Here is a 24795-nt window from a genome sequence, read left to right on the forward strand (position 1 = left end):
AGGAAAGTTTTCCATCATTATTTCTTCAAATAGGCCAATTCCTTGTTCTCTCTCCTCTCCTGGTGTTTCTATGATGCAAATGTTAGTATGTTTGATGTTATCCTTGAGACTCAAACTACCCTCATTTTTTTTGGATTCTTTTTTCTTGTTGCTGTCCTGATTGAGTGCTTTCTGCTCCCTTATCTTCTAAATCGCTGATTCAATTTTCTGCTTTATCCAATCTACTGTGGATTCCCTCTAATTTTTCTTCATTTCAGTTATTGTATTCTTCATTTCTAACTGGTTCTTTTTTATGTTTTGTATCTCCATTTTTATGTTTTCTATCTCTTTGTTAGAATTCTTTCTGAATTCATCTATTCTTATCTTAAGTTTATTGAGCATCCTTATAATTAGTATCTTGAACTCTGCATCTGCTATATTGCTTATCCTCATTTAGTTTGGTTATTTTTGTAGAGTTTTGTTCTGATCTTTCATTTGGGACATGTTTTTTTATGTTCTCACTTTGGCTATCTCCTTGTGTTTTTATGTATTAGATAATGCTGCTAGGTCTCCTGGTCTTAGTAGAATGCCCTATAGGGGCCCAGTGGCCCAGTCTCCCTGAACGAGTACTCGAGGGGTGCCCCTTGTATGGGTTGTGTGTGCACTCCTGTTGTAGTTGAGCCTCTGTTGCTGTTTGCACATCAATGGGAGGGAATGACCCTCAGGCTGACTGATTGTGAGGAACTGGCTGTGACTACAGTGGAAGAGCTTTCGTGTAGGGGCTGACCCATGGAGCAAGATTTGCTTTAGCAGCCTCCGGTGCCTGCTTAGTCTGACCTTTGGGTGTGTCATTTGTGGAGGTGGTTGGGTGGTGCTTTTGTGTGGTCTGAAGCTGGTCACCAGGTGTGCTGGTTTTGGGGCCTCTTCAGCAGAGCTCCATTGCAGACCAAGTTCAGCCACTGCCTGTGCCTTTCCTAGGGCCTCTTGGTATGAGCTACATAGTAATCAGCAGATGGTTGTCACTTGTGCTGGGCTTAGAGGCTGGCTTCCTCTATTGCCAAATTTGGGTCTGCTTAGCAAGAGGTATGGGGCATTCCAAGGCCAGATGCTTGCTTGTTTAGGGTTTGTGAACCTTTGAGAGATTTTAGGAGAGTCCACAGCGTTAGCAAAGACAGGCTGTTTGTATGGAAAAGCCACGTGAAGCAGCTTGGGTAGGCCCACAAGTTGAGTGGGGCGGAGTGTCAGGGAGTCACCCAAGCACAAAGAACAGTGTTAGCCAGGTCGATGAAAACAGATATGGCGCCCACTGGTGCTTGCACACTGGGTTGATCGAGGGCTCAACAAAGGAACAATGGCCTCTGCCAGCATCTCTGAGAGAAAGCTGCCCCTTCAGCCTCACCCTGAAGCCTGACAATTTATTTTCTCCTCTTATGCCCCTGGTTTCTTTCAAACTACTGCTCCAGTGCTAGAGATCAGAGCGAGTGAGTAAGTCCATGTGTGAGCCCTTTAAGAGGAGTGCCTGGGTCTCCAGCATAATCTCCACTGGTTCTCACAAATAGAAGTTGTGAGGCACTGGTACCCTGAGCTTGGGAGCCTGATGTGGGGCTGAGACCCCTCGTTCCTCATGAAGGACCTCCACAGCCTAGACATCCTTCTCATTTTTTAATGCCATATGTGGTTATAGCACCGGCCTGTTCAGTCTCATTAGGGCCCCTTCTATATATCATCCTTTGTTGTAGGACTTCTGTTTAGCTAGACTTCAGATGATTGTCAGTGATGGTTGTTCTGTAGTTTAGTTGTAATTTTGGTATGGTCATGGAAGGAGGTAAACATGGCATTTATTTACTTTGCCATCTTGGCCTGCATTTTTTTTAAAATAAATTTTTCCTAATTTCTAGATATTTTCCTTGACTGGCGAGAACTTTACCCAGATCAATGAAAAATAACATGATAACATTTTTGGGATGGGAGTCTTTTCTCCCTTTCACTACTGGAAAGTTTTTGTTGTGTTTTTTTCCCCCTGCACCTCCTCCCCTAGCAACTGATTTCTTGCCTGGGTTTCTTCAAAGGGCTAACTGTACACAGCAAGTAGCTCTGAGTGTGTGAGTATGGCCCTGAGTCTTGCCTCTCCAAATGCTGAAACTGAATGCAGACATCACAGCATCACATTCCTGATCAAATGTGGGGAGCAAGTCCTCTTGTTATTGCATCTTCTTCATAAAAGAAGCAATGCAAAAACAAAACAATCTCATTCCATTCTCTATTCTTTCTCTCTTTATCTCTGCAATTCCTTTCCTGTTGGCAAAACAAACCATTACAAGACTATAGTGTTAAATTTGGAGAGAAAATTGCCAATTACAAATATTTATGAATAAATCAGACTTAGTAAATTCAGTCTTAAAATCCAAAAATGGAGGACCCCATTGGAGGTCTAATAGAAAAACAAGAACAAGGCAGAGCAAGCAGTTAGGTGACCAGAACACCAGGCAATTTTGAAACATTGAGCGGCTGTTTCATTACCTCTTAAGAATGCCAATGCTTCAAGGATCGTTGACAGTTCTTGTATAATGAAATGAAAATTAATAATAGTCAAGAAGAGCTTAGGGAGAAATGGTTGGCATCACAGTAAACGTTCTTGATAATATCCTAAGAAGCACACCTTGGAAGAAGAGCTCCTTCTCAGCAATTCCAGACAAGAACAAAAGAATATAATGCCAAGGACACTTACCGGGTCTCCCCCAGAGGCAAAGGAGATGGACTGCATGTGATGATTTGCTATAATCTGCCAGACCCAAAACAAGAAACGAGATGTGTAGTTATTACCCTTCCCATGTCTTGGATAATCAACTATTTGTTGGCAGGCAATATGAATTGACAAGGTTCCCCTCAAATTGGTACCCACTGAAAATAACAATTACAAAAGTAATAACAATAGATAGCATTTTAATGAACTTTCACAACATGTCAGCAGCTCATCTAGCAGCCTTGACATAATTAGCAAATTCAAGTTTCACAGCAGCCCCGTGACATAGGAATTACTGTAATCCCATTTCAAAGATGGGGAGTCTGAGGCCTAGAGGGGCCAAGTGGCTTGCCTAAAGTACTACAGCTAGCAAAGGGCAGACTGTGACCAAACACACATGGTCTTAAGAACCATGCCTCTTTGATAAGGAAAATGTCTCACCCATACATCAAAATATTTTGACTGCATAGTTTCTGTTTCCAAAGACACATAGTGTCTTCACTATAGACCCCATAGTTGGAATGGAGGGAAGTGTGGCCACTCCCCACTTCATCCCGTTTGTATCACGTGCACATAAATCGGAAAGCCTGCACCCAAGATCAAAATCAGTGCCATCTCAGGCACTCTTATAATTTATCAATTTAAAATGAGGACATTCCAAGTTCATTTTAAAATGGGAAATTTCCATTAGCATTGTAAACTGCAGGATACAGTAGAATTTAGTAGACACTGAGTAAATTGGAAGCTGCCCTAAATTTAAAAAGCTACATAAATCTTCCACGCTACTTTTATCTTTCTAAAAACAATGTAATGACATTGAAGTAAATTTCCGGGGGTGGAAACAGCACTCTTGTCTTCTTCTCAGCATAACCAGGTTTATTTTTGCTCAGCCCCCTCAAGCCCTCACTGGTGGGCAGTCAAAATTTACAGAGCCATAATCCTACCATCCAAAGGATTTTTCCAACCATTCTCCTGTTAAAATCGAAGCAAAGCTATAACTGAACTATAAGATAAAAAAAAAGGTTTTTTAAATGCCTATTTCAGTTGTTAGGAGGTCCAAAATAACTCAGGATCTAGAAAAACTAGAGCATATAGTAGTTAAGTTTTGGGGGAGTCAAAAGTTACAACCAGATTTTTGACTGTGCAGGGATCAGCAGCCCTCCCCTCAGCATTCAAGAGTCAACTATAAATGAATAAAAGCAATGAGTCTGGCTCTGTAGCCTGTGCCTAAACACAGGTGGATTAAACTAATAGTTTCCCTTCACAGTCCTCTGGAATCTTTCCTCTAGTCCAGGTATAGAGGGCCCCTGGGAGAGTAATGAGGACATAACAGTCCCCAAATGATGACAAACTATGGCTTCTAAAATTAAGTTTTGCTTATTTAATTTTTACTTATAAAGCAGCTCTAAAGATGGGGTTTGGAAATCAAAGTGGATACCAAGATTTAGGTGAAAAATGGAAATTATATTTGGTCAACACACTGTATAACTAGTACTGTATATGTTATCCCTTTGGCTAAGAGAAATTGAAAAGGAGAATAAGGAAGTTAGAGCTAATTAACTGAAAGCTTGTGTTTTTGCTCTGAGGTTGTTTCATCATTTTCTACTCCTGGAGAACTCTATACAGGGGGAGCGGGCCCTGCCTTCCTGCTATCTCTCTACATTGGAAATATCGAGTATTCACTTGGCTTGTTCTCAGTTTCCTGCAATCCAAGACTAAACTCAGCCAGATAGGAGAGCAAGAGGGATCTGAGCTTTGGCTCCTGTCAAACCTTCCTCAGACTGTGCTCATGATGTCCGAGCTAGCATCCCCCAGGACTCACTCCTATCCACCTAAACTAATGGCAGGACACACCCAACCAGCCCCAATGCCAGGATGAAGAGTGCCAACCATGATGGCCTCAGCCGTTCTGCTCTTTCTGAGTTTGCTTCTCTTTATTTTGAAGTGGGGAATCAGGTAAAAGGGAAATTAGGAGATAAAATCCCACTGAATCGAGGACCATGGTTTGAGGATTCCTATAAACAAAAGGTGCAACAGTCACATAGAATAAAGATGGATGAGGGAGTATGACTGCAGAGCTGAGGAGACCAACCTCCATTAGCCGCCATGGGTGCTCAGCCTTGAGGCAGCTTCAGAAAGAGGCTGAGCCTGTTGAAGTTTCTTAATCCATCACCTAAATGACCAGATAACCCATTCCTTAGAAGGGCCAATGAGAAAAGACAAGGGATCATCCATCTCTCAAGTGAAGACAAAGGAATGGAATAAGAAGTGGCATCCAATATGTCAAAACAAAGCCCTTTTATTTCTATTTTGGATCTAGAATTTATTTTACCATCTCAACTGGGAAGGGTGGGACAGAGAGATAAATGAAGCTGGGGATGTTGCTTGCTTACCTGGGGAATTTGGAAATCAATAAATATGAATATGTATAGCAACATTAAGGTATCCCTGGGCATCCCTGGTGACACACTGCCAGAGTCAGGAAGTATGTCATCCAAAGGTCTATGGATTGCGCATCTTACAATGTGGATATATCTGACTTCTAACTCATACTGCCAGCAACAAAGGCCCAGGCTGAGCAGAGCAGGTGAAGGCATTTACGGCTCTAAGCATTTTCACCTGTTGGTACCAAGGGCTGCTGCTTATATACCTGTTTGAGCCATGATGTTAAACAATTGCCTCTAATTGTTTTGGAAAAATATCTCTTGGGAAGAGGCATTTTTTTTCCTGGACGAGCTCTGAATCAGGTCAAATAAAGACAGTCCTGGAAGTAAAGTCTTCTAGGGAATGACCAGACAGGTCATATACTATTACATAACCATTTTTCTGGCTGAAGGAACTAACTATCAGAGAAACCTAAAAGAGAAACACTGCAGAAGAATCCAACCATCCTAAATGGAATTACCTCAATAAACATCACTGTTGTGCTGCCTTGGTCAGCAACAAACTCTTTCCACACTGGGTATGGATATGGATAGCCATATCACATCAACCATATGACAGTATCAACTGTGGGTCCAAAATGACCCACTAAGAAATAAAAAATACTGTCCATTAAACCATAACATGCCATTCATTTCAAGGAAAAAAAAATGCGAAAATAAAGTGTGGGCTGTAGAATGAATGAAATATAGTATAAAATAAAACAAAATAGAAGCAAGGACATTGAGAGGAGACTTTTGCATATACATATGCCTCTTTTTTACATTGTAGGTAAACCAATGACTTCGTGCATTATCCTCAAAAAAGGTAATTTACTGCAGAACAAAATAGAGCCAATTCCGTTTATCATCCTGTTGGTGACCCTTCGAAGTGGCCAAAGTTTGCAGATTCATGAAGGTTTTACACAAATGTGTTCCACACAGACCCAGTAAAGCTGGAAGTGGGAAGCCCTGTGAAACACCCATCCTGTGGGGGGTCTTGGGCAGGGGCAGGACAGGGGGCCTGAGAGCCCACAGACCTGTTTCGAGTCTGGTGTCCGCAAGTTCAGGCTGGCAGTGGAAATGGTCAGGGAGATGCTCATCCCCGCAAACTGGAGGTTGCTCTTGCCCAAGATGCTGGACAGCATTTTGCTCGGAGGCTGTGAAATCAAGCAGCATTATTTTAACGTTTGATTCACTGTAAGCCACTGTCAGAGCCTCTAGGTTGTTCCTATTTACCAAATCCCAAAACCTTCACCTTCCCGCCCTCATTAGGCATGTGAAGAAAATTGTGCCACAAATAAACTGGAGGAGTGGGATCCAATATTAACACAAAAATTCTAGAATTCGCAAAATGTGAATTGTAAAACATCTATTATGCACACACACACTGAGATGAAGGAAAGACAGAGGTGTCAGTGTTTTAGGCATCTCACATTGAGATTTGTCTCATAGGCTACTCGTAAGCCTCAGTAAAGTGCCACAGGTTAGGGCCCACAGCTTTGTAGACTCACAAACCAGCTTCATCCCAACAAGAGTCATATTAGTCAGGGCCAGACTAAATCGGTCCAGCTCAGGGGCTTATGAACAATCCCAAGGAGTCAGGAGAATGCTCATTGCTAAAGGAATAGAACACAAATTCTTGGCCAGCACTTTCTCCAGGTCAGAGCTCACATGGATGATTTAATTAGAATTTGGGTCTGGAGCTAGCCCAAGGATGGACAGACTCAGTTTGGCTCTAACTGGTGCATCCATCAACCTGTCAGAAATGTCCTTGGCACGGGGAACTATGAGCTGTGTTCTCCAGCCAGACACCTTCTCCCTGAGTCTTTTCAAGGGCACCACCAACATTTGTCTCTGTCCATTGAAAATCACCCAACCTTCCTCCTCAGGACAGACCACGCCCTCTTTGATCTGCCAATTAACACGGTTCTTAACCAGCTGGCACTGCTTGCAAAGCTCCTGCCAGAGCTATTCAAAGATCAAGCTGCCTGGGTTCTGATTAAGTATACCTGGGGTGGAGACCAGAAATCAGCATTATTTTCCCACCTTCACAGAGAGAACCAGGAGGGTATCCTAAGACTTGCTGGTCGGGCACCACCTGGTTCTGAAAGAGAAGGTTCAGTGTCTCTGTTCTCAGACACTCTCCTAGCTCCTGTATTAAAGGTGCTGGAGGCTTGCTTAGGAGCCCCTGTGGGCCAACTGAAACATAACTCAATACATCTAAGCCTTCATCCAAAGTTCTCTGCCTGAAACTCAGTTGAATGTCCTTAAGCTATGAAGATAGAAGCAACCCACAGCCCTGAGACCAGCAGAGGTGAGCACACAGCATGCCCCAAAACCTCAGCCTCAGGACAAATTCAGAGATACTCTCCCACATTCAATTCAGGCACAGAAAAGTCCCGATAGTAGATATTTAGTTATATATTTACTAGACACTTAGTAGAGATTTTCTGAGCTTTTTCTTAATCCAGCTATTTTTTTTCTTCTGGTTCAAACATCTTAGGATGAAAAGGTCAGGTACAGAAATTGAACATGTAGCACCCAGAACCAGGCAGTCTGAGCTGGACCTCAGCTTCACAGTTCATTTTAGGGATGTCATGTTAAAGCTTGAAATCAGCCATTGCAGAAGTATTTACACTAGGGAAACTTGAAAACACTACAAATTCAGTCCCCCACCTGCAAGAAACAGTTATTAGACTTTGACTGGTACACCACTGGTACAGACACTGGGGGTGTCTGCCTCAAAGGGTTATTCTAATGAAGTGAGTCAATGATTCTACAGGTTTAAAAAAATGCCCAGCCTTGTTTTACGTGTCTATTATCATCATCATATCTAGGTTTAGGCCCATGGTCAGTAACTAGGGTATCTACTTTGAATTGGTAGTGATAGCTAACTGTCCTTATCAACCACATGGCAGAGAGAATATAAGCTTTTTTCTGTTTTTAAAAGTGACAAGAGCCACTGCCAGTTACCCTCTTCAAACTAAGGGATGGCTTTTGGTTTCCCTCTGGCAAAAAAAAAAAAAAGTGACAAGAGCTAGGCCATGGGAAGAGAGAATTGAATGATTCTCTGTGATTAAAGATGCTGAGTAGTGACAGAAAAGTGCAGAAGTAAAGGAGAAGACACGGTCAGACGCAGAGCCGAGAGACAGTACCTTTCTCTTCCTAAAGGCTCCCTTGGCTCCAGGGACAGCTTCGCAAACACGGCTGATGGCTTCCCTTAAGAGGACAACAAGAGAGATCCATTTAATCATGTCAATCAGGATTACATAACCCAGAGACTCTACAGGTTCACATCTCCTGGGAAAATAATTGCCTGTATATTCCAGCATAGAAAATAGACCTGTCATCTCAAGAGTCATCCAATTTCTCCTCTAAATACAAAACTAAGCAAAACACAAACAGGTCATCTTGAACCTCTCACTGGCAGTATCCTAGTTCTCTCCATGGTGGTTGCATCCTAATGGTGTGCTATGTATTAATGCCACACATCCTTTTTATTCTTATTTTGTCTTTGTTTGGTTAAGATTCCATTTTAGAGAATCAATACCCTGAAATATACTCTTCTGGATGTTCTTCCCATGGTGACTGACATGGCACAAGGACCGCTCTTAATCAAGTACTGCTATTGATCAAGATCCTTCTGAAGTGTGTCAGAAGGATGTAATTGAAAGAAATGTGGTCCTCTGAGTGTTATTCCCAGTAACAAGAGAAAAATTCTGAGATGACCTAAATTAAATTATAGCAGGCAGGAGGGGAGGAGAAAGAGGTAAGAGATTAATCAGTTAACAGCCTTGAGCCAAATCCAACTGAAGTTTGTTTGCATTCTTTAATGTGTGGATAAACTCTGAATCAACTTCTGTGACTATTTCAACTCTTACCTAGAAAGGTAAGCAACTATAGACTCACCCCCATCCTGCTTACTCATGAACTCTCCAGGCTGCTGACCACAGCCAATCCAGAAACAGCAAATACCTTTTTATGGACTCTGCACCTATCCAAGAATTTTTCCTGCTTCACCTTTTGTCTATAGCTATTCTTTCAAAACAACTTACATCTTTCTCTCCACACTCATTGTACAAAAATGCTCCATCAGTTTCAGGATGGCATATATGATTTTCTTCTCTGGTTGTTCAGAGTGTGTGTCCCATGACCCAGTCCTTCTTCTGACTAGAATATGGCCCATTACATTCTTTATTTCAGAAAAAAATTCTATTCCCCAAGGTTTTTGTTTAACATCAGCTTCTGTAATTAGTAACATCATAAAATCAAGAGGGTTTTGAAGAAGAACTCCAGGGGCGTACAAATGAGCTGGAAATGCAGTTCTGTGCAAGGCAGTTCCATGGAGCAGGCTTTGTTGAACAGCTACTGTGTGTCAGGCACTGTCTTGAGAGATTCAAGGAAGTGTCCTAGGTATTGACAGGGCCTGACAGGAGGACCAGCTACAATGGGTCTGACCCCCAGGACTGCATGGGATAAGAAAGCACAGAAACAAAAAGGGGAAAACATGCATAAGTGAGACCAGATAGAGGCTGCTCCAGTCCAGGCGCTGGAAGCGGGAGCCTAACATGGCAGGACATGGGGTAGTCACTTGAGAACAAACAAAACTAAATTTTTTGTTTCAGTTCAGGGAGAAATGATGGGAGAGCTGACAAAAGGGGCTCCAAAGTCAGAAGCTCAGAGAAGAGCTGGGTGAACCTCTCAACTCCCACATTGGAAAGGACAAAACAGTTAAAGAATAGAAAATATATATATACACAAATGAAGATTTAGAGATACACGCTGAATGATAAAAAAGATAATGGGTCCTCAGAAACATTCCACAAGCTTTCTCAGCTGAATACTTTTTAAAATTATTTTCTATTATTGAGAAAAATAATCGCCATCACAATACAATGCTTTTAAGAGAACTATGACCTTGTCAAATAAGGTAAGAGACTATTAAGATAAGCTTCATATTTGCCATTCAATTCATTATAGAGAAAGAAATACTATTCTAAAAGTTCAGATGCATGAAAACTGTAGACTATGAATCACCATGACTCAGAAAAAGTTTATTTAAAAGAAATAAATTTTTTGACATTTGTGTTTAGTCATTTATTTTATAATAATGTTTTTACTGTGGTTCTAACAAAACTATCATTGAAAGTAACTTTCTAAAAAATTCCTTAATGAAGAAGGTCAAGTTGTCTCTTTAAAGAACTACAAAAGTCCCCAATATCTATATTTTATCTGTTTAATTTTTTAAAAAAGCTTGACATATTTCTGCACTGTGCTTGTCATATTAAGTGATATATTTAGCTGAATAAAGCAGCTAAATCTCTGATGGTCCCAGTAGGCTAGAAAAAGATTTTGTGGTAGAAAGTCTCCCATAAGCCATTCCTTAAATACCCATAATATGCATCAGATTTATTTTTCCATCCACTTACGTGGAAGATTAGACACAAAAATCAGTCTTGGATGACAGTTTTACAAACGTCTAACCTACAATACAGGTTAGAGGCCATCAAAAGCCTAATCCCGTCAGGCTGCCATGGAGCTTGGGCAACGAGCTTGCTAGTTCTGTGCCACTTCTGGGAGAGGGTGGTGAAAACAACAAATGAGCATTAAAAAATGAGATCGTGGATAAGACACTGCAAATAATAAACATGTTCTATCAAACAAGTCCTCCCACAGAAAGGCATGCAAGCATATTAGGGCACAGTCAGAGACTCAGTCTTTTGTCCTTAAAAAATATGCAAATGTAAGAAATTCCAAAAATTTCTCAGAGCTTGTGGACTCAAGAAAGTCCTAAGGATCCTCTTGTGAGCCAGCCTTTAGAGTTCCCAAAGAAGTTTGCAAATCAAGCTGGTTTTCAGAATAATACTCTCCCTTCCTCATTGGCGCAAATTTGTTTCTAATGTTCATATGATCACAAATGTGTGTGAATTCTCATTTCAACCAGGCTGACAGTATCTGTTTCTATTTGAAATAGAAATGTGACATAACTATTAATAATTGAAACATTTAGATGAATGAAATTAGTAACTTTAACTCCAAAGTCTATTTTTAAAAGTAATGATTCTCCTTGTCCCTCCTTACTGTTTGGCACCCTGAATTTTGGTGAGCAGAACTCTTTCAATTTGTTCATTTAGCAGTAATTATTTAGCTTTGTGTAATTCCATTTAAGCCCAGTGTGAGTCTAAGTTAGCGATTTTGCCATTTTTAATAAGAGATTGCTTCTTAACATTCTACTCAGTGGGACCTCATTTCAGTAAGCCAAACCATGATACAGAGTTCAGTTAATATGAAAATGTAATCTTTGACACCTTCGCAGTTATCTGAAAGTAACCCCAAATGCCAAACCCCACTTTTTCATAATTCCATCATCTTCCCCTATTAAGTCTAAAATTTTCATCATTAGAGTCAGTATCGTTCACTGTTCATAACTTTTCCACTGGAATGTAGAATTTTTGTACCAGAGTTTTTGAAATCATGTAGCACCATCTTTCTTTCTACTTGTCCATCTCATTGCTGCCCACCCAATACACACACACACACACACACACATTACAGACTCAAACAATTTTTTTCAAAGGACATTTGGATGATTTCTGCACTTATGGGATTGTATTCCAGTTTGGAGAATGACTACAAACAAATACATATAACAGCAAACAAAAAGGGGAGATACATGTTACCGGTAAAGACTATCAAAAGATGCCACCCCAAGTAAGCCACTTTGGCATAAGGATTATTTTGAGTAGAAAGCAATTGAGAAGAAGCAGATACAAGAAAAGCTATCTGCCCTCCTTTATTTGCCTAAAACAGGACACACACTTATAAAGGTGTTTCTCCTTCCCTCTCTACCAGGAAAGACAGAAGTTAATCACTGAAGAAGATAACTCTAGAACCTGATCAGCCCTGAGATGCAGCAGAGGAATCTACATGACAAACTTGGCTACTAGCCCTCATCTTCTATTAGCTCCCACATGCATTTACCTTCTCACAATTTGCTGCACCAAGAAACTCAAAATCCTTCTCCCGGGTCTTGTTACTTCTATACAGACTTATTGACCTTTGGTTAAGATGGTATATATAAGCCTAAGTTCCAAACACTTCTTTGAGTGTTTTCCTCAAAGAATCACTGAGTTTCCCTGCCCGGATTCACTCAGCATGCATTAATCAACTATTTGTTTTTCTCTTGTTAAGCTGTCTTTTGTCTAATTTGCAGAGCTTTAACCAGAGAATATAGGAGAGCAAAAAAGTTTTTCCTCTCCTACAGTAAAAAATGTGATAGCACATGTCAGTAAGGGGAAAGAGTTACTCAGTGAGTGGCATTTGAGTACCTGGGCAACTATCCAGGAAAAAGTGAGTGGGGTTCCTATCTTGTGCTTTATATGCAAATAAATTCTAGATGGATCACAAATTTAAATTTTTGTAATAAAACCATAAAAGTACTAAAAGGAAACTGGGAAGAGTTTTTTTTTTACCTTTGAGTGGAAGGATGATACAAATACCAGAATTCATCAAAGAAAATATTGACACATTGGATAACATAAAAATAAAAATTTAAGCACTAGAAAAAAAATAACATTTCAGTCAGAGATAATTGTCTTAATATAAGTTAATAAAGAAAACTTCAAAAACCCAGAGGAAAATGGGCAAAAGTTATTAAGAGTTCACAGGAGATACAAACAGCTCTTGAAAATATAAAAGATTCTCAGTTTTATTCATAGTAAGTATACAAATTAAAGCCTATACTAAAATTCGATTCCCACAGCTAAAGACTTAAGTTTTATAAGGCTTTGTAGGGAAATACCCTACATCAATGATGAGGTAGCTTGGTGCTGCCTCCATGAGTACAGATTGGTCATATTTCAACAAAACAAAAAACGCACAGTCCCTCTGGTCCAGCAGTTGAACTTTGGCATGCTCTCTCTAAATACACTTACACACAGGCCAGAAGACTTGTGTGCACCATCATTGATTGGAGAAAGGTTTCCAACAGACTCATGAGAAACAATGTCTATCATAGAGGCCAGCTCAAAACATTATGGCACCTCCATAAAATGGACCACTAACATCGCAAAGTTGATGCTGCCCTCTGCACCCTCATATCCTCTTCCTCCTCAGCTCCCTCCAAGCCAGTTCCTGTTCCTACTAGCTGCCCCTGCAAAATCACTAACAGCCTCCAAGTAACCAAATGAGCGTCCTGCTGTCCTCGCTCCCTTGACATTTTTCCTTTTCTTGGTTTCTTGCCTTCTATGTGACTCAGCCTCTAAATTGTGGAGAGCCCCAGGGATCTGTTCCACTCACTTCCTCATCTCTCTTCTGCATGATCTGGATGAAGCACCAGGCATATCCTGTATCTAGTTCATTCACTTTAGACAAAGAAACATCCTCAATCACTAAACCTCCTCCATTTTCCTGTTTTTCCATATAAAAATTCCCCATCCGCCATAATAGTGAAAGCCTCCTGCTTCCCTTGGAGCCAACAGGAGGCCAAGGAAGGAAGGTGCCTCCAAGCCTATGATTACGGCTTCTGACTCCTTGCCTGGGGTGTGGTTCTGGGGATGCCTTAGGGGAAGGAGTGAGGGCACCATAGCCATGGCCAGCTCTAGGGCTGGGCCATCTGGCCAGGGCTGAGGTTTGCAGTGACTCCTTCCCTCAAAGGCACTCTTCTTGCTTCTTCGAAGACCCTTCTACCCTGAGAAGGTTTGGGAGCGTGTGCCATGAAATGGACAGTGTCTGTTCTATTCACATATCTTCCCCCCTCTTGGCGTCCACACATGTTGGGTAGCTCCAGCCTTTTGCTGCTGACATGACCCCAATTTTTAGCAGAAAACCATCTAAGATGGGTCCAGTGGGCTCATGGCCCACATAGGGCATCCCTTGCCCCCAGCACCTTTGCCCAGCTATCAGCAGGAGGCAATTTCTCCCCAAACACACCTATTCCTACTTCAGTGAGTCCTGGGCCTCCCAGACTCTGGGTAACACATGTCAAAGTATGTATGATCTCCTGAAACCCTGCGTTCTATCTAAAGTTTGGGGATAAGAATCCCAGGGAACAGAATTCTTGCCAGAGAAATCCTCTCCATAATTCTCAACCAACTCCTGTTATACCTTCCAAGTGGGTGTTGGATAAATATTAGCAAAATATATTCGTACCCTATCTTGTCTTCCCAAGCTTCAGAAGTGTGAGAGCTATGCCCCTGTTGGACCTGAGTCCCATCTTACTCTGTAGTGACCTTCATCCACCCCATCCTAAGATGTTTTACTATTTCTAACTCTAAATGCCTCACTTGTCTTTGTTTCTAGCCTAACATCTCCCATGGTGCCAGAATTTTATAAACGACTGCTACACCCAATTGATATCTTCACTTTATTATCTTCTTTGGTTGAATATTTTCAAACAAGTCTTGACTGTCTCCACAAAAACCATTTTTGTCTCACATTACTATGGCAGAAAAAGGGGACCATAGTCCATGGGTTGTCCCCACCTCACACCCAGGAGCTGTCCTTGATCCTCTTTCTCATTCCATCCCCACTCCAAATCCAACACAGCCCTGACCAATGTGAAAAAGACAAAATAGTCTGTGTTCTCAAGAAAACTATAGAGCAATGGAGGAGACCCACAACACGTGGAATAGTCTAGAGAAGACTGTAGTCAGAGCAGGCTATAGTCATCTTTTACTAATCACTAGAGTACAATTCCATCCTTCAGAAAAATGAGAGGGCAGGTACACCTAGTCAGTGCAAAAGGGGCTGGAGACCAAGGGGTGGTGGAAAAAGATCTCATGACAAAATACAAATTGGAACTGGGGCCACAGGGAATGTGACATGGTGGTGGAAGTGTAAGGAAAGGCCTTCTAGAGAAGTGCCAGGAAGCAGCAAATGGGACACATTTGTAAAGAGTAATGAAAAAGAGGTAGAAGAGTTAGGAATTCAGACTTGGGTACAAAAAGCATTCAGAAATGTGCTGAGGAGGGACGAACCACAGAGGCCTTTTAAGTAGGGCTGATAGAATAGAAATAGAAGTGAATGGATCTTAATTTCACAGCCATGTGCTGGACACAGAGAGGCTGAGAAATAGCAAGCAGGGAGATGAGCCCTGACTTCAGTGGTGAAAGTAGTGATAAAAGAGGACTATTTGGAAAAGAAAACCCACAGGCTTGCCTAACTGTGGCATCATAGATGCCCACTGTGATCATGGAGACAGCCTCTCTCCCTTCCCAAGGACATGAAACTAGGTCATTATCTCCTTCTTGAAGCCACAAGACACAGGTGGGCAATGTCTGACACCCAGAAGGATGGAGCCAAGAGGTTTCTTCCCAGTTTTGTCCACATACAGATGACACTCTCCTGGCACCTGTATTCTAAAGAGTTGAAGTAGGACCAATCATGTGGTAAATGTGGAGTCCAACTATAATTTTAGGTACCAAAATTTCTTTAAACTTGATTTCTAAAAAGTAATTTGCTGGGTTGAAATGGGTTGAAAACACTCAAATCTTCTAACAACAGGTATGCTACAAGCATAAACAGAGCCAAGAATTTTGAAATCTCTGTGCCACTTGAGAAATCAGTGAGATGTCAAAGCAGCTTCCCAAGTGTTCATCACATTGCAGTCACCCGTGCCATTATTATGCCAACAGTCTGTGTTTGCAGTGTGCCCCCAGACACATGGAGATAGTCTGTGTAAATGAAAACTGGTTCATGATTATAAAAGAAAAAATAGTAGTATCCTGTATGTTCACATAAAAAAACCAATAGGAAACAAGAAAAGAGATTCCTTAAGCACGCTAAAAGGTATCTCACAAAATCAAAGGAAAACTCTTGGGATTGCAATAATGTATGTTAAGAGTAAAGGCCAACTGAGACAATATTGAAGCCTATGGTCTTTATGGCTTAAAAACTAATTTTAAAGTTTGCTCAAGGTCACAGGTGGCATCACAACACAGATGCCTTTGACAGGTCACGGACTTGCTGTATTCTTACAAACACTTTTACTGAATTTTCTTTTCTCCTTTAAAATTGTAACCATCGGGTTCAAAAAAATCTTCCGCTCCCAATTGGACTCTTGGCAATGTTAATAAGCCAATCAAAGAGAACAATTACTTCCTATAATTGTTCTTTTAGGCAGGTGCAACTTTATTATAAATGAGCCACTTCTCAGGCAATCAGGATGGGTGCACCCAGCTGCATGACACCATTGCCTTAAGAGTGCTACTAAGGGGCTGAGCAGGGCCACCCAGGCAGCATGGAATCCACAGATCCTGGGAGACCCTGTGCATATCTGTCCTCACTGCCAGATTCTGAGTCACATATCTTTTTGGAGAGATGCATCTTCTGAGATCAAACACCACAGGTTTTAAAGAACTCAAATCCACTGAAATCTGCTTCTTTATGGCAAAGCAGGAATAGAGGAGAAGCAAACAAACCTGACCCCCGAAACGAAAGGGGACCCCATGAGACTGACAAGTGTGCCGGGGTCTGTTCTACCTGCTCTTAAGTTATTGCCTCATTTAATCCTCACCTACCCTGGAAGGACCACTTATGGGGGTCTTATAGTTGAGGCAATGGAGGCAAATAGGAGTTAAGTGTCGTGCCTGAGATCACACCACCAGCGAGTACCTGAGCCCTGGTTGTGGGACGCTGATGCCATGAAGCCATAGCTATAAAGCCAGGCCCAGCAGGGGGTCCACAGAGATGGCACTTTTTATGAACTCCAGCTGATGGACCTCTGGGGAGCCCATCCACATGTTTTCCAGCAAGGCCATTCACAACGGGACTTAGACTTTTAGAATCCTTACAGTCACAGAACCATATAAGGCTTCTGAAATCCTCAACATCAATGCTAATCTACCAGGAGCTTGTGGGGTGTGCAAGATGGGGGCTGTGGGGACCAGAAAGTAAGAGACATAAGGTCCAAAATCTGCCTTGAGTGGATAAACCAACCATGTTAACGGGGGCTCAGCAGCGAAAAGCAGGGACTATGGACATGCACAACATGAATAAATCTTAATGTAATTTTACTGCCTGAGAGCAGTGAGGCAAAAAAGAGTATGTGTTGCATTATTCCATTTATGTATAAACTCTAGGAAATGCAAACTGATCTACAGTAACTGGATGCATGGGTGAACTGGGAGGCAGGAGGTAAGAAGGGCTGTTGCAATGCTCCCTGAGGAGACGACTGGGTCCAGGATTTCCGATAGGTCCTGTGAAGCTCAGGGCAGGCCTCCATCACAAAGTCTCTTTTCTGCTTGTCTTGACAGAGCAATAGATACCAATTGCATAGACCTAGGCCAAACACCTGGTCTCTCCTCGGTCTTCTATGTTCACTTTTCTATGCAAAATGGCAGCTAAACCCCATTAGCCAGGTCACTCAGACACCTAAGCCACAGCTGCCCCTGTCCTGTGCTGTCTAATGCATTGGAGACTGAGGGCACGCTTCTCAGTGAAACCTTTCCCTTTGGGATCCTGTGGGTGGGTAGATGCAGGTCTCAGAGGTGGCATCTAAAAATAGGTTCAGACATCAGGAGGATTTTGCAACCCTGTTTAACAGTCCTGTGCCATACACAGACACATCTGCTATAATTATTTTCTGTATGTCATGATGTTTTGACATCTCAGAAGACCTGTCTAGTTGGGGAGAGACCACCTCATGAGGTTAGCCCATTCTTAAAGGTAGAAAGACCCAGCAGAGCATTCTTCTGGCATGCAAACCAACCAATCCAGAGCCAGGCCTTCTCTATCTGACTTGTTTTCCTCTGCCTTAATCATCCCAGGACCAGGTGCCAGAAAACTAGGGACCATCCTTACAGCTCAGAGCCTGCTGAGATTATTCAAACTAGCCAGTCCTAACCTGTTCACCTGTTCTACCCTGGCCTGCCCTAACTCCAGTAAAGGCTCTGGCCTAAACCTTCCCTTTCCTCCAGTCCTCTGCCTCCTATCCACCCTGGTTCTTCCCCACATGGCCCTTCATGCTGTGCCTCCTGCCTCTAGGACTGAGGAATATAATAAGTTTTGTTTCTTCTTGAGCTTCTCCTGTTTCCTCTTGTAGCCAAATCTAAATGACCATCTCAAAAGCATACAGGAGGCTCAACAGTTTCCATTAAGTTTAAGGAAAGAGAAAATAAAAGAGCATAATCTTTTCATGATTAATTGTGTTAGAGAACATTCTTACAATATTTTAATTAAAAAATCTTTAAAGAAAAGAAAAGTAAGCTCCTCCAACTCTCTGCTGGTGTTCAGCATCCAGACTCTAGGTTTGCTACATGTGAGGAGAAAAGGAACAGAGTGGAAGTAAACAGAGCTTGTCCATAATAAGCAAAAATAGGACCAGACTTTCGGCTGACCCATCTACCAGCATCCTCTTGAACAGAAACACTCTGGTGAGCTGGGATGGAGGGGGAACATATCAGGGTCATTTCCCTTTTTTGGTTTCTGCTTCTAACATGGTCTACTTCTAGGAGCTCCATTTCCTAACTGGGAAAAACAGTGCAGATGGATGGAGAGGAGTCATTTCATAGGCTCTTTCTCTACCCAAATAACTCATGTCTAGATTTCTTAATAGACAAGAGCAAAAGGTAAACTACCATCTTCATCACCAATATGGGCACAAAAGAGATTCTGAATCACACCACACAGAGTACCACAGGAGCAAATTAAAATGGTTTTTTTTGCTTTGTTTTGTTTCTATGCATAACTCATAGATTAAATTCCTGTACAGTCAGACTAAATTGTGCTCTAGCCTTTAGGCTTGCTCTTCACAAATCCAAGCTAAAATATGTAAACCTAAAACTTAGGCCTTTCTTAGCCTTTTAAGTTACTACATTTGGATAACAAACATTCAGTGTCCACCTAGGAATTGGACACCAGTTTAAGACTGGGAGGTTTGGTAAGTCCTAGAAAATTTCCTCATTGTGGACTCCTTATTTTGGTCAATACTTTTTTCTTAAATTTGAAACTGAAAGGTTCTCTCTTGATCACCAATTACACCAAATACCTCCCACCTTCCGACTTCCATTAAAAGATTTAAAGAAACATGATGTGAAATGCTATTCAGTCAGGAAACTACTCAGGAGCCCCAGCTCACAACAGACCATAACTAGAGTGAAGAGTGGATATAGTAGCCAGTGGGCAGGACTTCACTCTGTTTAGATCAGCTTTGCACAAGGCTATCTCAGGGACACAAACCACAGAAGATAACACTGAATCCATCTTCCAAAGACACACACTGACTCTCTAAAATGAACACACAGCCCTCGAGACATCAGAGGGATAGAAATGCCCCCCAAATTCCTCCACCAACAGGTTCAGCAAAAAAAAACAGACACACACATTCCTTCCCTGATGAGACCCTCTGGTTCCCTGTGCCCACAGGGATTCATGCACAGAGAAGTGGTTAGGGTGCACATGTGAATTCCACCCCCTCCGCCTGAGCTCAGCCTTTAAGAGGTTAACAATCATATCAATCTCATGAGTTGTCTGTGAAGATTAACTGAGAACATCTATGAACCCACAAAGCCTCTTAACATTAACAGTGCCTGGCATGAGGCAAACACAAAATAACTGTTGCCGTTTTCATCATCAATATTCAAATCAAAGCGATCTTTGATTTGAATCAAAGATCTTCCTTCAGAACTGAACAAAGGCCTTTAATTGATGGAGGCACGTGAACTGATCCTAAAATTGATTACATATAACTACATACATATGCATATATGCCCATATATACATAGAGAGAGAGACAGAGAGAGAAAGAGAGAACTGTGAAGTCCTGGTAGCTAATTCTGGCTCCAGACACAACATACATTCACATTGACCAAAATCTCATTCATTTACAGACATATGGTCCCAAGAAACATATGGTCTCTAGAAAATTATAGAAAAATAAGTAGATCCATGTGTGAGTATAAGCTACTGAAAAGTCCATATGTAATAACAGTTTTTTATTCCTATTCACCAGAGACTATGTGGAGGGCTGGCAGGGTGATCTCATGTGCTCCTTACCGCCACTGGGGTTCCACTGCACACACACGGCCATCCATGCACATGGACATACACACATGCATCAAGTGGCTCCAGATGCACTTAGCTGCATTCCACAAACCCTCTGCAAGTCAGTAGTGAAACTAGAATTTAAACTAATTTCCCCATTTCCAATCTAGGAGACTTTGACAAAGTCAAACACGTGACAATAAAATGGTTGTCAGCACAGCAAATGCCAGAGTCTCTTTCACCAAGGCAGCTAATTCACATTTTCCTGCTTCCTGAGGTAAAAGACCACCTTCCATCAGTGTGATTTTCTCCAGCACTAGCTCCTCTAAGATAAATCAGAACACATATACTCTGACATCAAGCTGCACTGGGGGAAACTGAAGTAGAGCTCGGGCTGGCCTTGCGACCTCATGGGAGGCCACCTCAGTGAGCTCCCCGACTTAGGGCAGCTGCTGGTAGTCAACAGGGAGGAGCCTGGGAGCTCAGCACTAGAGGAGAGGACAAAGCAGGAGGTTCACTTGACTGGTCCAAAAATGTCCTCCCTGTCACCATTTTATTAATAATAAGAAAACTACAGATTATTATATAAACTAACTCTAGAAGATAAGCAACGCGAAATACAAAATGCCAAAGTATAAACTTTTGGCAATAAATACTCCATGAACACAATGTGTTGGGTTTTTTTGTTTTTTTGTTTTTTTTGGTTTGTTTTTTTGCAAAAATATGTTTAATACCAGGCAAAAAGCTACAAAACCAACGATCAATAGGACAATGGACAAGCCCCATCAGAATAGACAGATGCGGAGGCACTCTGAGAAATGGGAGGATAGAGTAGAGCAGGCGGAGGTCACCACTGAGGGGCAGGGTCAGACGATAAGCTGGACAGTCCGGATTCAGGAACAGCAGCCCAAGGGAGGGAGGGTAGAGATGGCAGGGCCATGAGTCCTGCAGAAAGTGCCCTCTGGTGTACATACATCTGCAAGGCAAGAGAGAAAATGTGATTCTTCCTTATTTATCAAGGCTGTTAACATAGCCCTTCATGTGCTAAGTGTCACTCTCCTAGTACTTATTTTGACAGGACATAATTCCCTTTTCTGTGCACAGTGGACTGTTCTATTTGCAGACAGCCCCCTTCTCAGTCCTCATGTCCAACTTTCTGCCCATATTTATCTGTTTCTGGGTAATGTGAAAGCAGAGTCCCTCTGATTTGGGGGAAGAGAAAGGGCAAGAGGGAACAAGAGGAGGCCTGAAACAGTAAAAGTCACTGCAAAGAAATCTCTCTGGGTGGTTTCTATGTGTAAAGGTAACCTCTGAGTTAATGAGAAGTGCAAGAGGAAAGTAGGGTCAGGGACCCACAGGGCAGGTCTCTGGGCTCCTGACAACAAAGACTCTAAGCTGTAGGAGGGGAGCGTGCTCTCTCTCTCTCTCTTTCACACACTCACACTCACACACACTCTCACTCACACTCTCACACACTCACTCACAAACATATACGACATACACACATACCACATCGTGGTCACACAGCCCCTGAGAGTGAGGCACAGCTGCCCCCTACTGTGCATTTCAACGGGCCTCACCTCCCTGGGCCACTGACCCTAAGTTATAGTTACACTTTCTTCCCATTTGGGGAAAAATAAACCAAGATAAAAGAAATTCAGCTCAGAGAAGGTACTTAACTCTTCCCAGAATCACAGCATATTAGTAGAGTCGAATCTGAATTAGACACTTGGGCTCCAAGTCCAGACCTTGCCCATGTGGTGTTCACGGGCCACATTGCCATCAGCTTCCCATGAGCAATGAGAAGGGCATGCCCACAGTCACACAGAAATCAGGGGTGCCCAGCCTCAGGTGTGAGGTCTTGCTCCATCGCCACAGCTCACAACTACCAGGGGCATCATGGTCCTGTGGGCGGGCTGCTTGGTGCACTACGTGGCGCTGGGCACAACCCAGAGCTCCTCGTCTCTGCCTCTCACAGGAACTCTCAGAACACCTGCTCTGCCTTCAAAAGCTGTCCAAGTCCATCATCAGGTCCACACGCAACCATATGAATACACATGATGGGCAGGTACCCAGCGCTGTTGAGAAGGGTTAGGCACAGCCATCAGATAGATACAAGACGTCACTTAGATGACACGAGGTAGGTGAGCATATATCATGTCCCTGTCCATTTGTTCTCCTCCAGGGGTGCAAGAAGGCCCATTGAGTGGCCAAAATACATGACCAGTACTTGCTCTAGAGTCAGCCTTGGCTGGCTTTTCCTTCTCTGGGGGTTAATCGTGTGCCTAGCAGCTCAGACCCTGCACACAGGAGGACAGACAGACAAGAGGAGCCAGCGCTTCCAGCGGGCTCAGCACTGACATAAGGAGGTGAGACCAGTTGCATGAAGTGATGAGGAGGACCAAGCTGCACATCTGGTCTCACATGTCCGTCATGGTGAAGGCCTCAGAGAAAGGTAGGATCTTGAGCCTTCAACTGCTCGGTCAAAGGGGGAAATCATTGCACCTGAGCACAGCTGAGTCCTGATGGTTTTGGCAGTTCCCTTTTGAGTTTTGGTGGCTCCGCTCAGGCTCCATCCTTGGTGGAGCAGGAGGTGCCTCGGTAGCAGCTACGGAGGACGGACGGGTGACCTGGAGCAGTAACAATGACACGGAACTAAGAAAACAGGCAAAAACCACCACTATACGGGTGGAGCTACGAATGCTGAGGCAGACTATGTTGGTCACAATGAGCTTAAGGGTGAAAGTCTCATGCACTTCAAGGCCAAAATAGTGCAAGACATAGATGGAGTGTGATAAGAGTGGCACAGCCTGCATAAAGACAAGAGTAAAATGATATTGAAGGACATAAGCAAAGATTTGAATGAATGGAAATTCAAGCCATATGCCAGATATAAAAGTATAAAGTTACTAAATGTAAATGCTCCCCAAAGCAATAAATTAAATTGATTATTATTGTAATCCTGATGAGATCTCTTTTGCACTGAGCAGTATGTTGTTGTAAAGCAAAGAAAGTTCAAAAATTCTAAAAATTTTTTAAGCACCAAGAAAAAACAGTCCATGATGTCACATGCCTCCTACCAGATAAGAAACATGACTGCACCACCACTACAATCAGAACCATAAGTTATTGGCACATGGAAAACAGATATATCAGTGAACTACGACAGTGCCCAGTAACATAGCCAAGTACCTAAGGGAATTTAATAAATAATAACTCAGAGGGGGGTTCCAATTGGGTAAAGTTGGCTATCTTATTACAGGTGAAAAAGAATCTAAGAGAAAAAGTAAAGTGAATAAAAATATTAGAAAACAATTAATATAATCTCTTGATAAGGGAGATACTCAAGATGAGTCATAAAAAGGAAACATTGATAGATGTACTCTAACAAAAAAAATTTTAATTGTACAGCAAAATATTCCAGCACTTATCAAATATGCTAAAAGTTCCCACAAATTATAAGAAAATAAAGAAGAACCCAATAGGAAAATGAACAAATGATGTAAACAGGTAATTCATCAAAAAGAAATGAAACTAGCTAGTAAATAGATGTGACAAGTGTCACCTTCCTGGTACATACACACACACACAGACACACACACAGACACACACACAAATACACACACACACACGTGCGCGCAAAACCTCAGAGGAAAAAGCAACATTGTTTTGACCATAAAACTGATAAAAATTAATGACACTAAGACCCAGTGCTGCAAGGTTGGGAAGAAAGGGCCACTTTCATAAATTGCTCATAATAGCGTGAACTTCAGAGGCAACTCTGCAGCATCCTTCTCAACAGAGAGACCTACTAGGACTCAGCTTGTGCTCAGATGTGGTAATCCCCACACCCCCCACCCTCCACTTGAAGGCCTAAGATGCTGCTTTTTTGCCACATCACATAATATAGAGCTAAATTTAGTCCTTCATCCTCCCTATCGCTCCACACATAAGGAGAGAGGCCCCCGTGTCCTTGAAGCATCGCTTTGTCCAGCAAAACAAAACAAAAACGGGAATAATTCACTGAATTATCATATAGCCATAATGATTTGCAGCTATGAAAAAAAGAGAAGACCCAAATCTACTGATCTATTTATGAAGAAGGCAAAGTGGAGTAATGAGTATGGTAGCACTCCTGTTTTTAACAAAAAGAGGAAGAGTTCATGTGTATGTGGTGTGTGTCTATAGTGCGTGTGTGTGTGTGTGTGCGTGTGTGTGATGTGTGTGTATGTATACTAATGCAAAAAAAAATGTGGTTACCTGTTACCATGCCTGAAATACGTGTGATTGGGACAGGGAGAAACTTTTTCTTTATCTTTTCTTTCTATATTTCTGTGTTGTTTGACCTATTACAATAAACATCTGTTGTTTTAGCCAAATTTTAGAAAAGAATAAAAGAGTAAGAAATCAGTCCATGTTATCACATGCATTAGTAATTCACTCCTTTTTATTGTTGAGTGGTACTTATAGCATATATATGCCAGAATTTGTTTCACTGCTCATTGATTAGTGAATAATTGGGTTGTTTCTTGGATCTATTATGAATAATGTACTATGAACTTTGACATACTGTGGACATATGTTTATTGCTGGGTTGTATGATAAAACTGTATTTAACTTTATTAAAAAAAAAAAAAACCTGTCCAGCTGTTTTTCAAAGTTCTGTGT

General features: G+C 42.0%; 1 protein-coding gene across 7 annotated transcripts in view; it reads right to left on the bottom strand.

The window, feature by feature from the left end:
• Window positions 1-24795, bottom strand: part of SHC3 (SHC adaptor protein 3) — a 148916-nt gene that overhangs the window by 64794 nt on the left and 59327 nt on the right. For 4 of the 7 annotated variants that reach the window (XM_036238631.1, XM_036238633.1, XM_036238632.1 and 1 more), the window contains 4 exons: window positions 20979-21103; window positions 8301-8364; window positions 6183-6302; window positions 2708-2761 (listed from right to left, as the gene is read on the bottom strand). In XM_036238631.1, coding sequence (XP_036094524.1) covers window positions 2708-2761; window positions 6183-6302; window positions 8301-8364; window positions 20979-21103 — 363 coding nt within the window. The remainder of the gene's footprint in view (window positions 1-2707; window positions 2762-6182; window positions 6303-8300; window positions 8365-20978; window positions 21104-24795) is intronic. The other 3 variants (XM_016133436.2, XM_036238635.1, XM_036238634.1) reach the window with 1 other exon arrangement.

This window comes from Rousettus aegyptiacus, unplaced genomic scaffold, assembly GCF_014176215.1.
Source record: "Rousettus aegyptiacus isolate mRouAeg1 unplaced genomic scaffold, mRouAeg1.p scaffold_m13_p_3, whole genome shotgun sequence".
NCBI classification, from domain to species: Eukaryota; Metazoa; Chordata; class Mammalia; order Chiroptera; family Pteropodidae; genus Rousettus; species Rousettus aegyptiacus.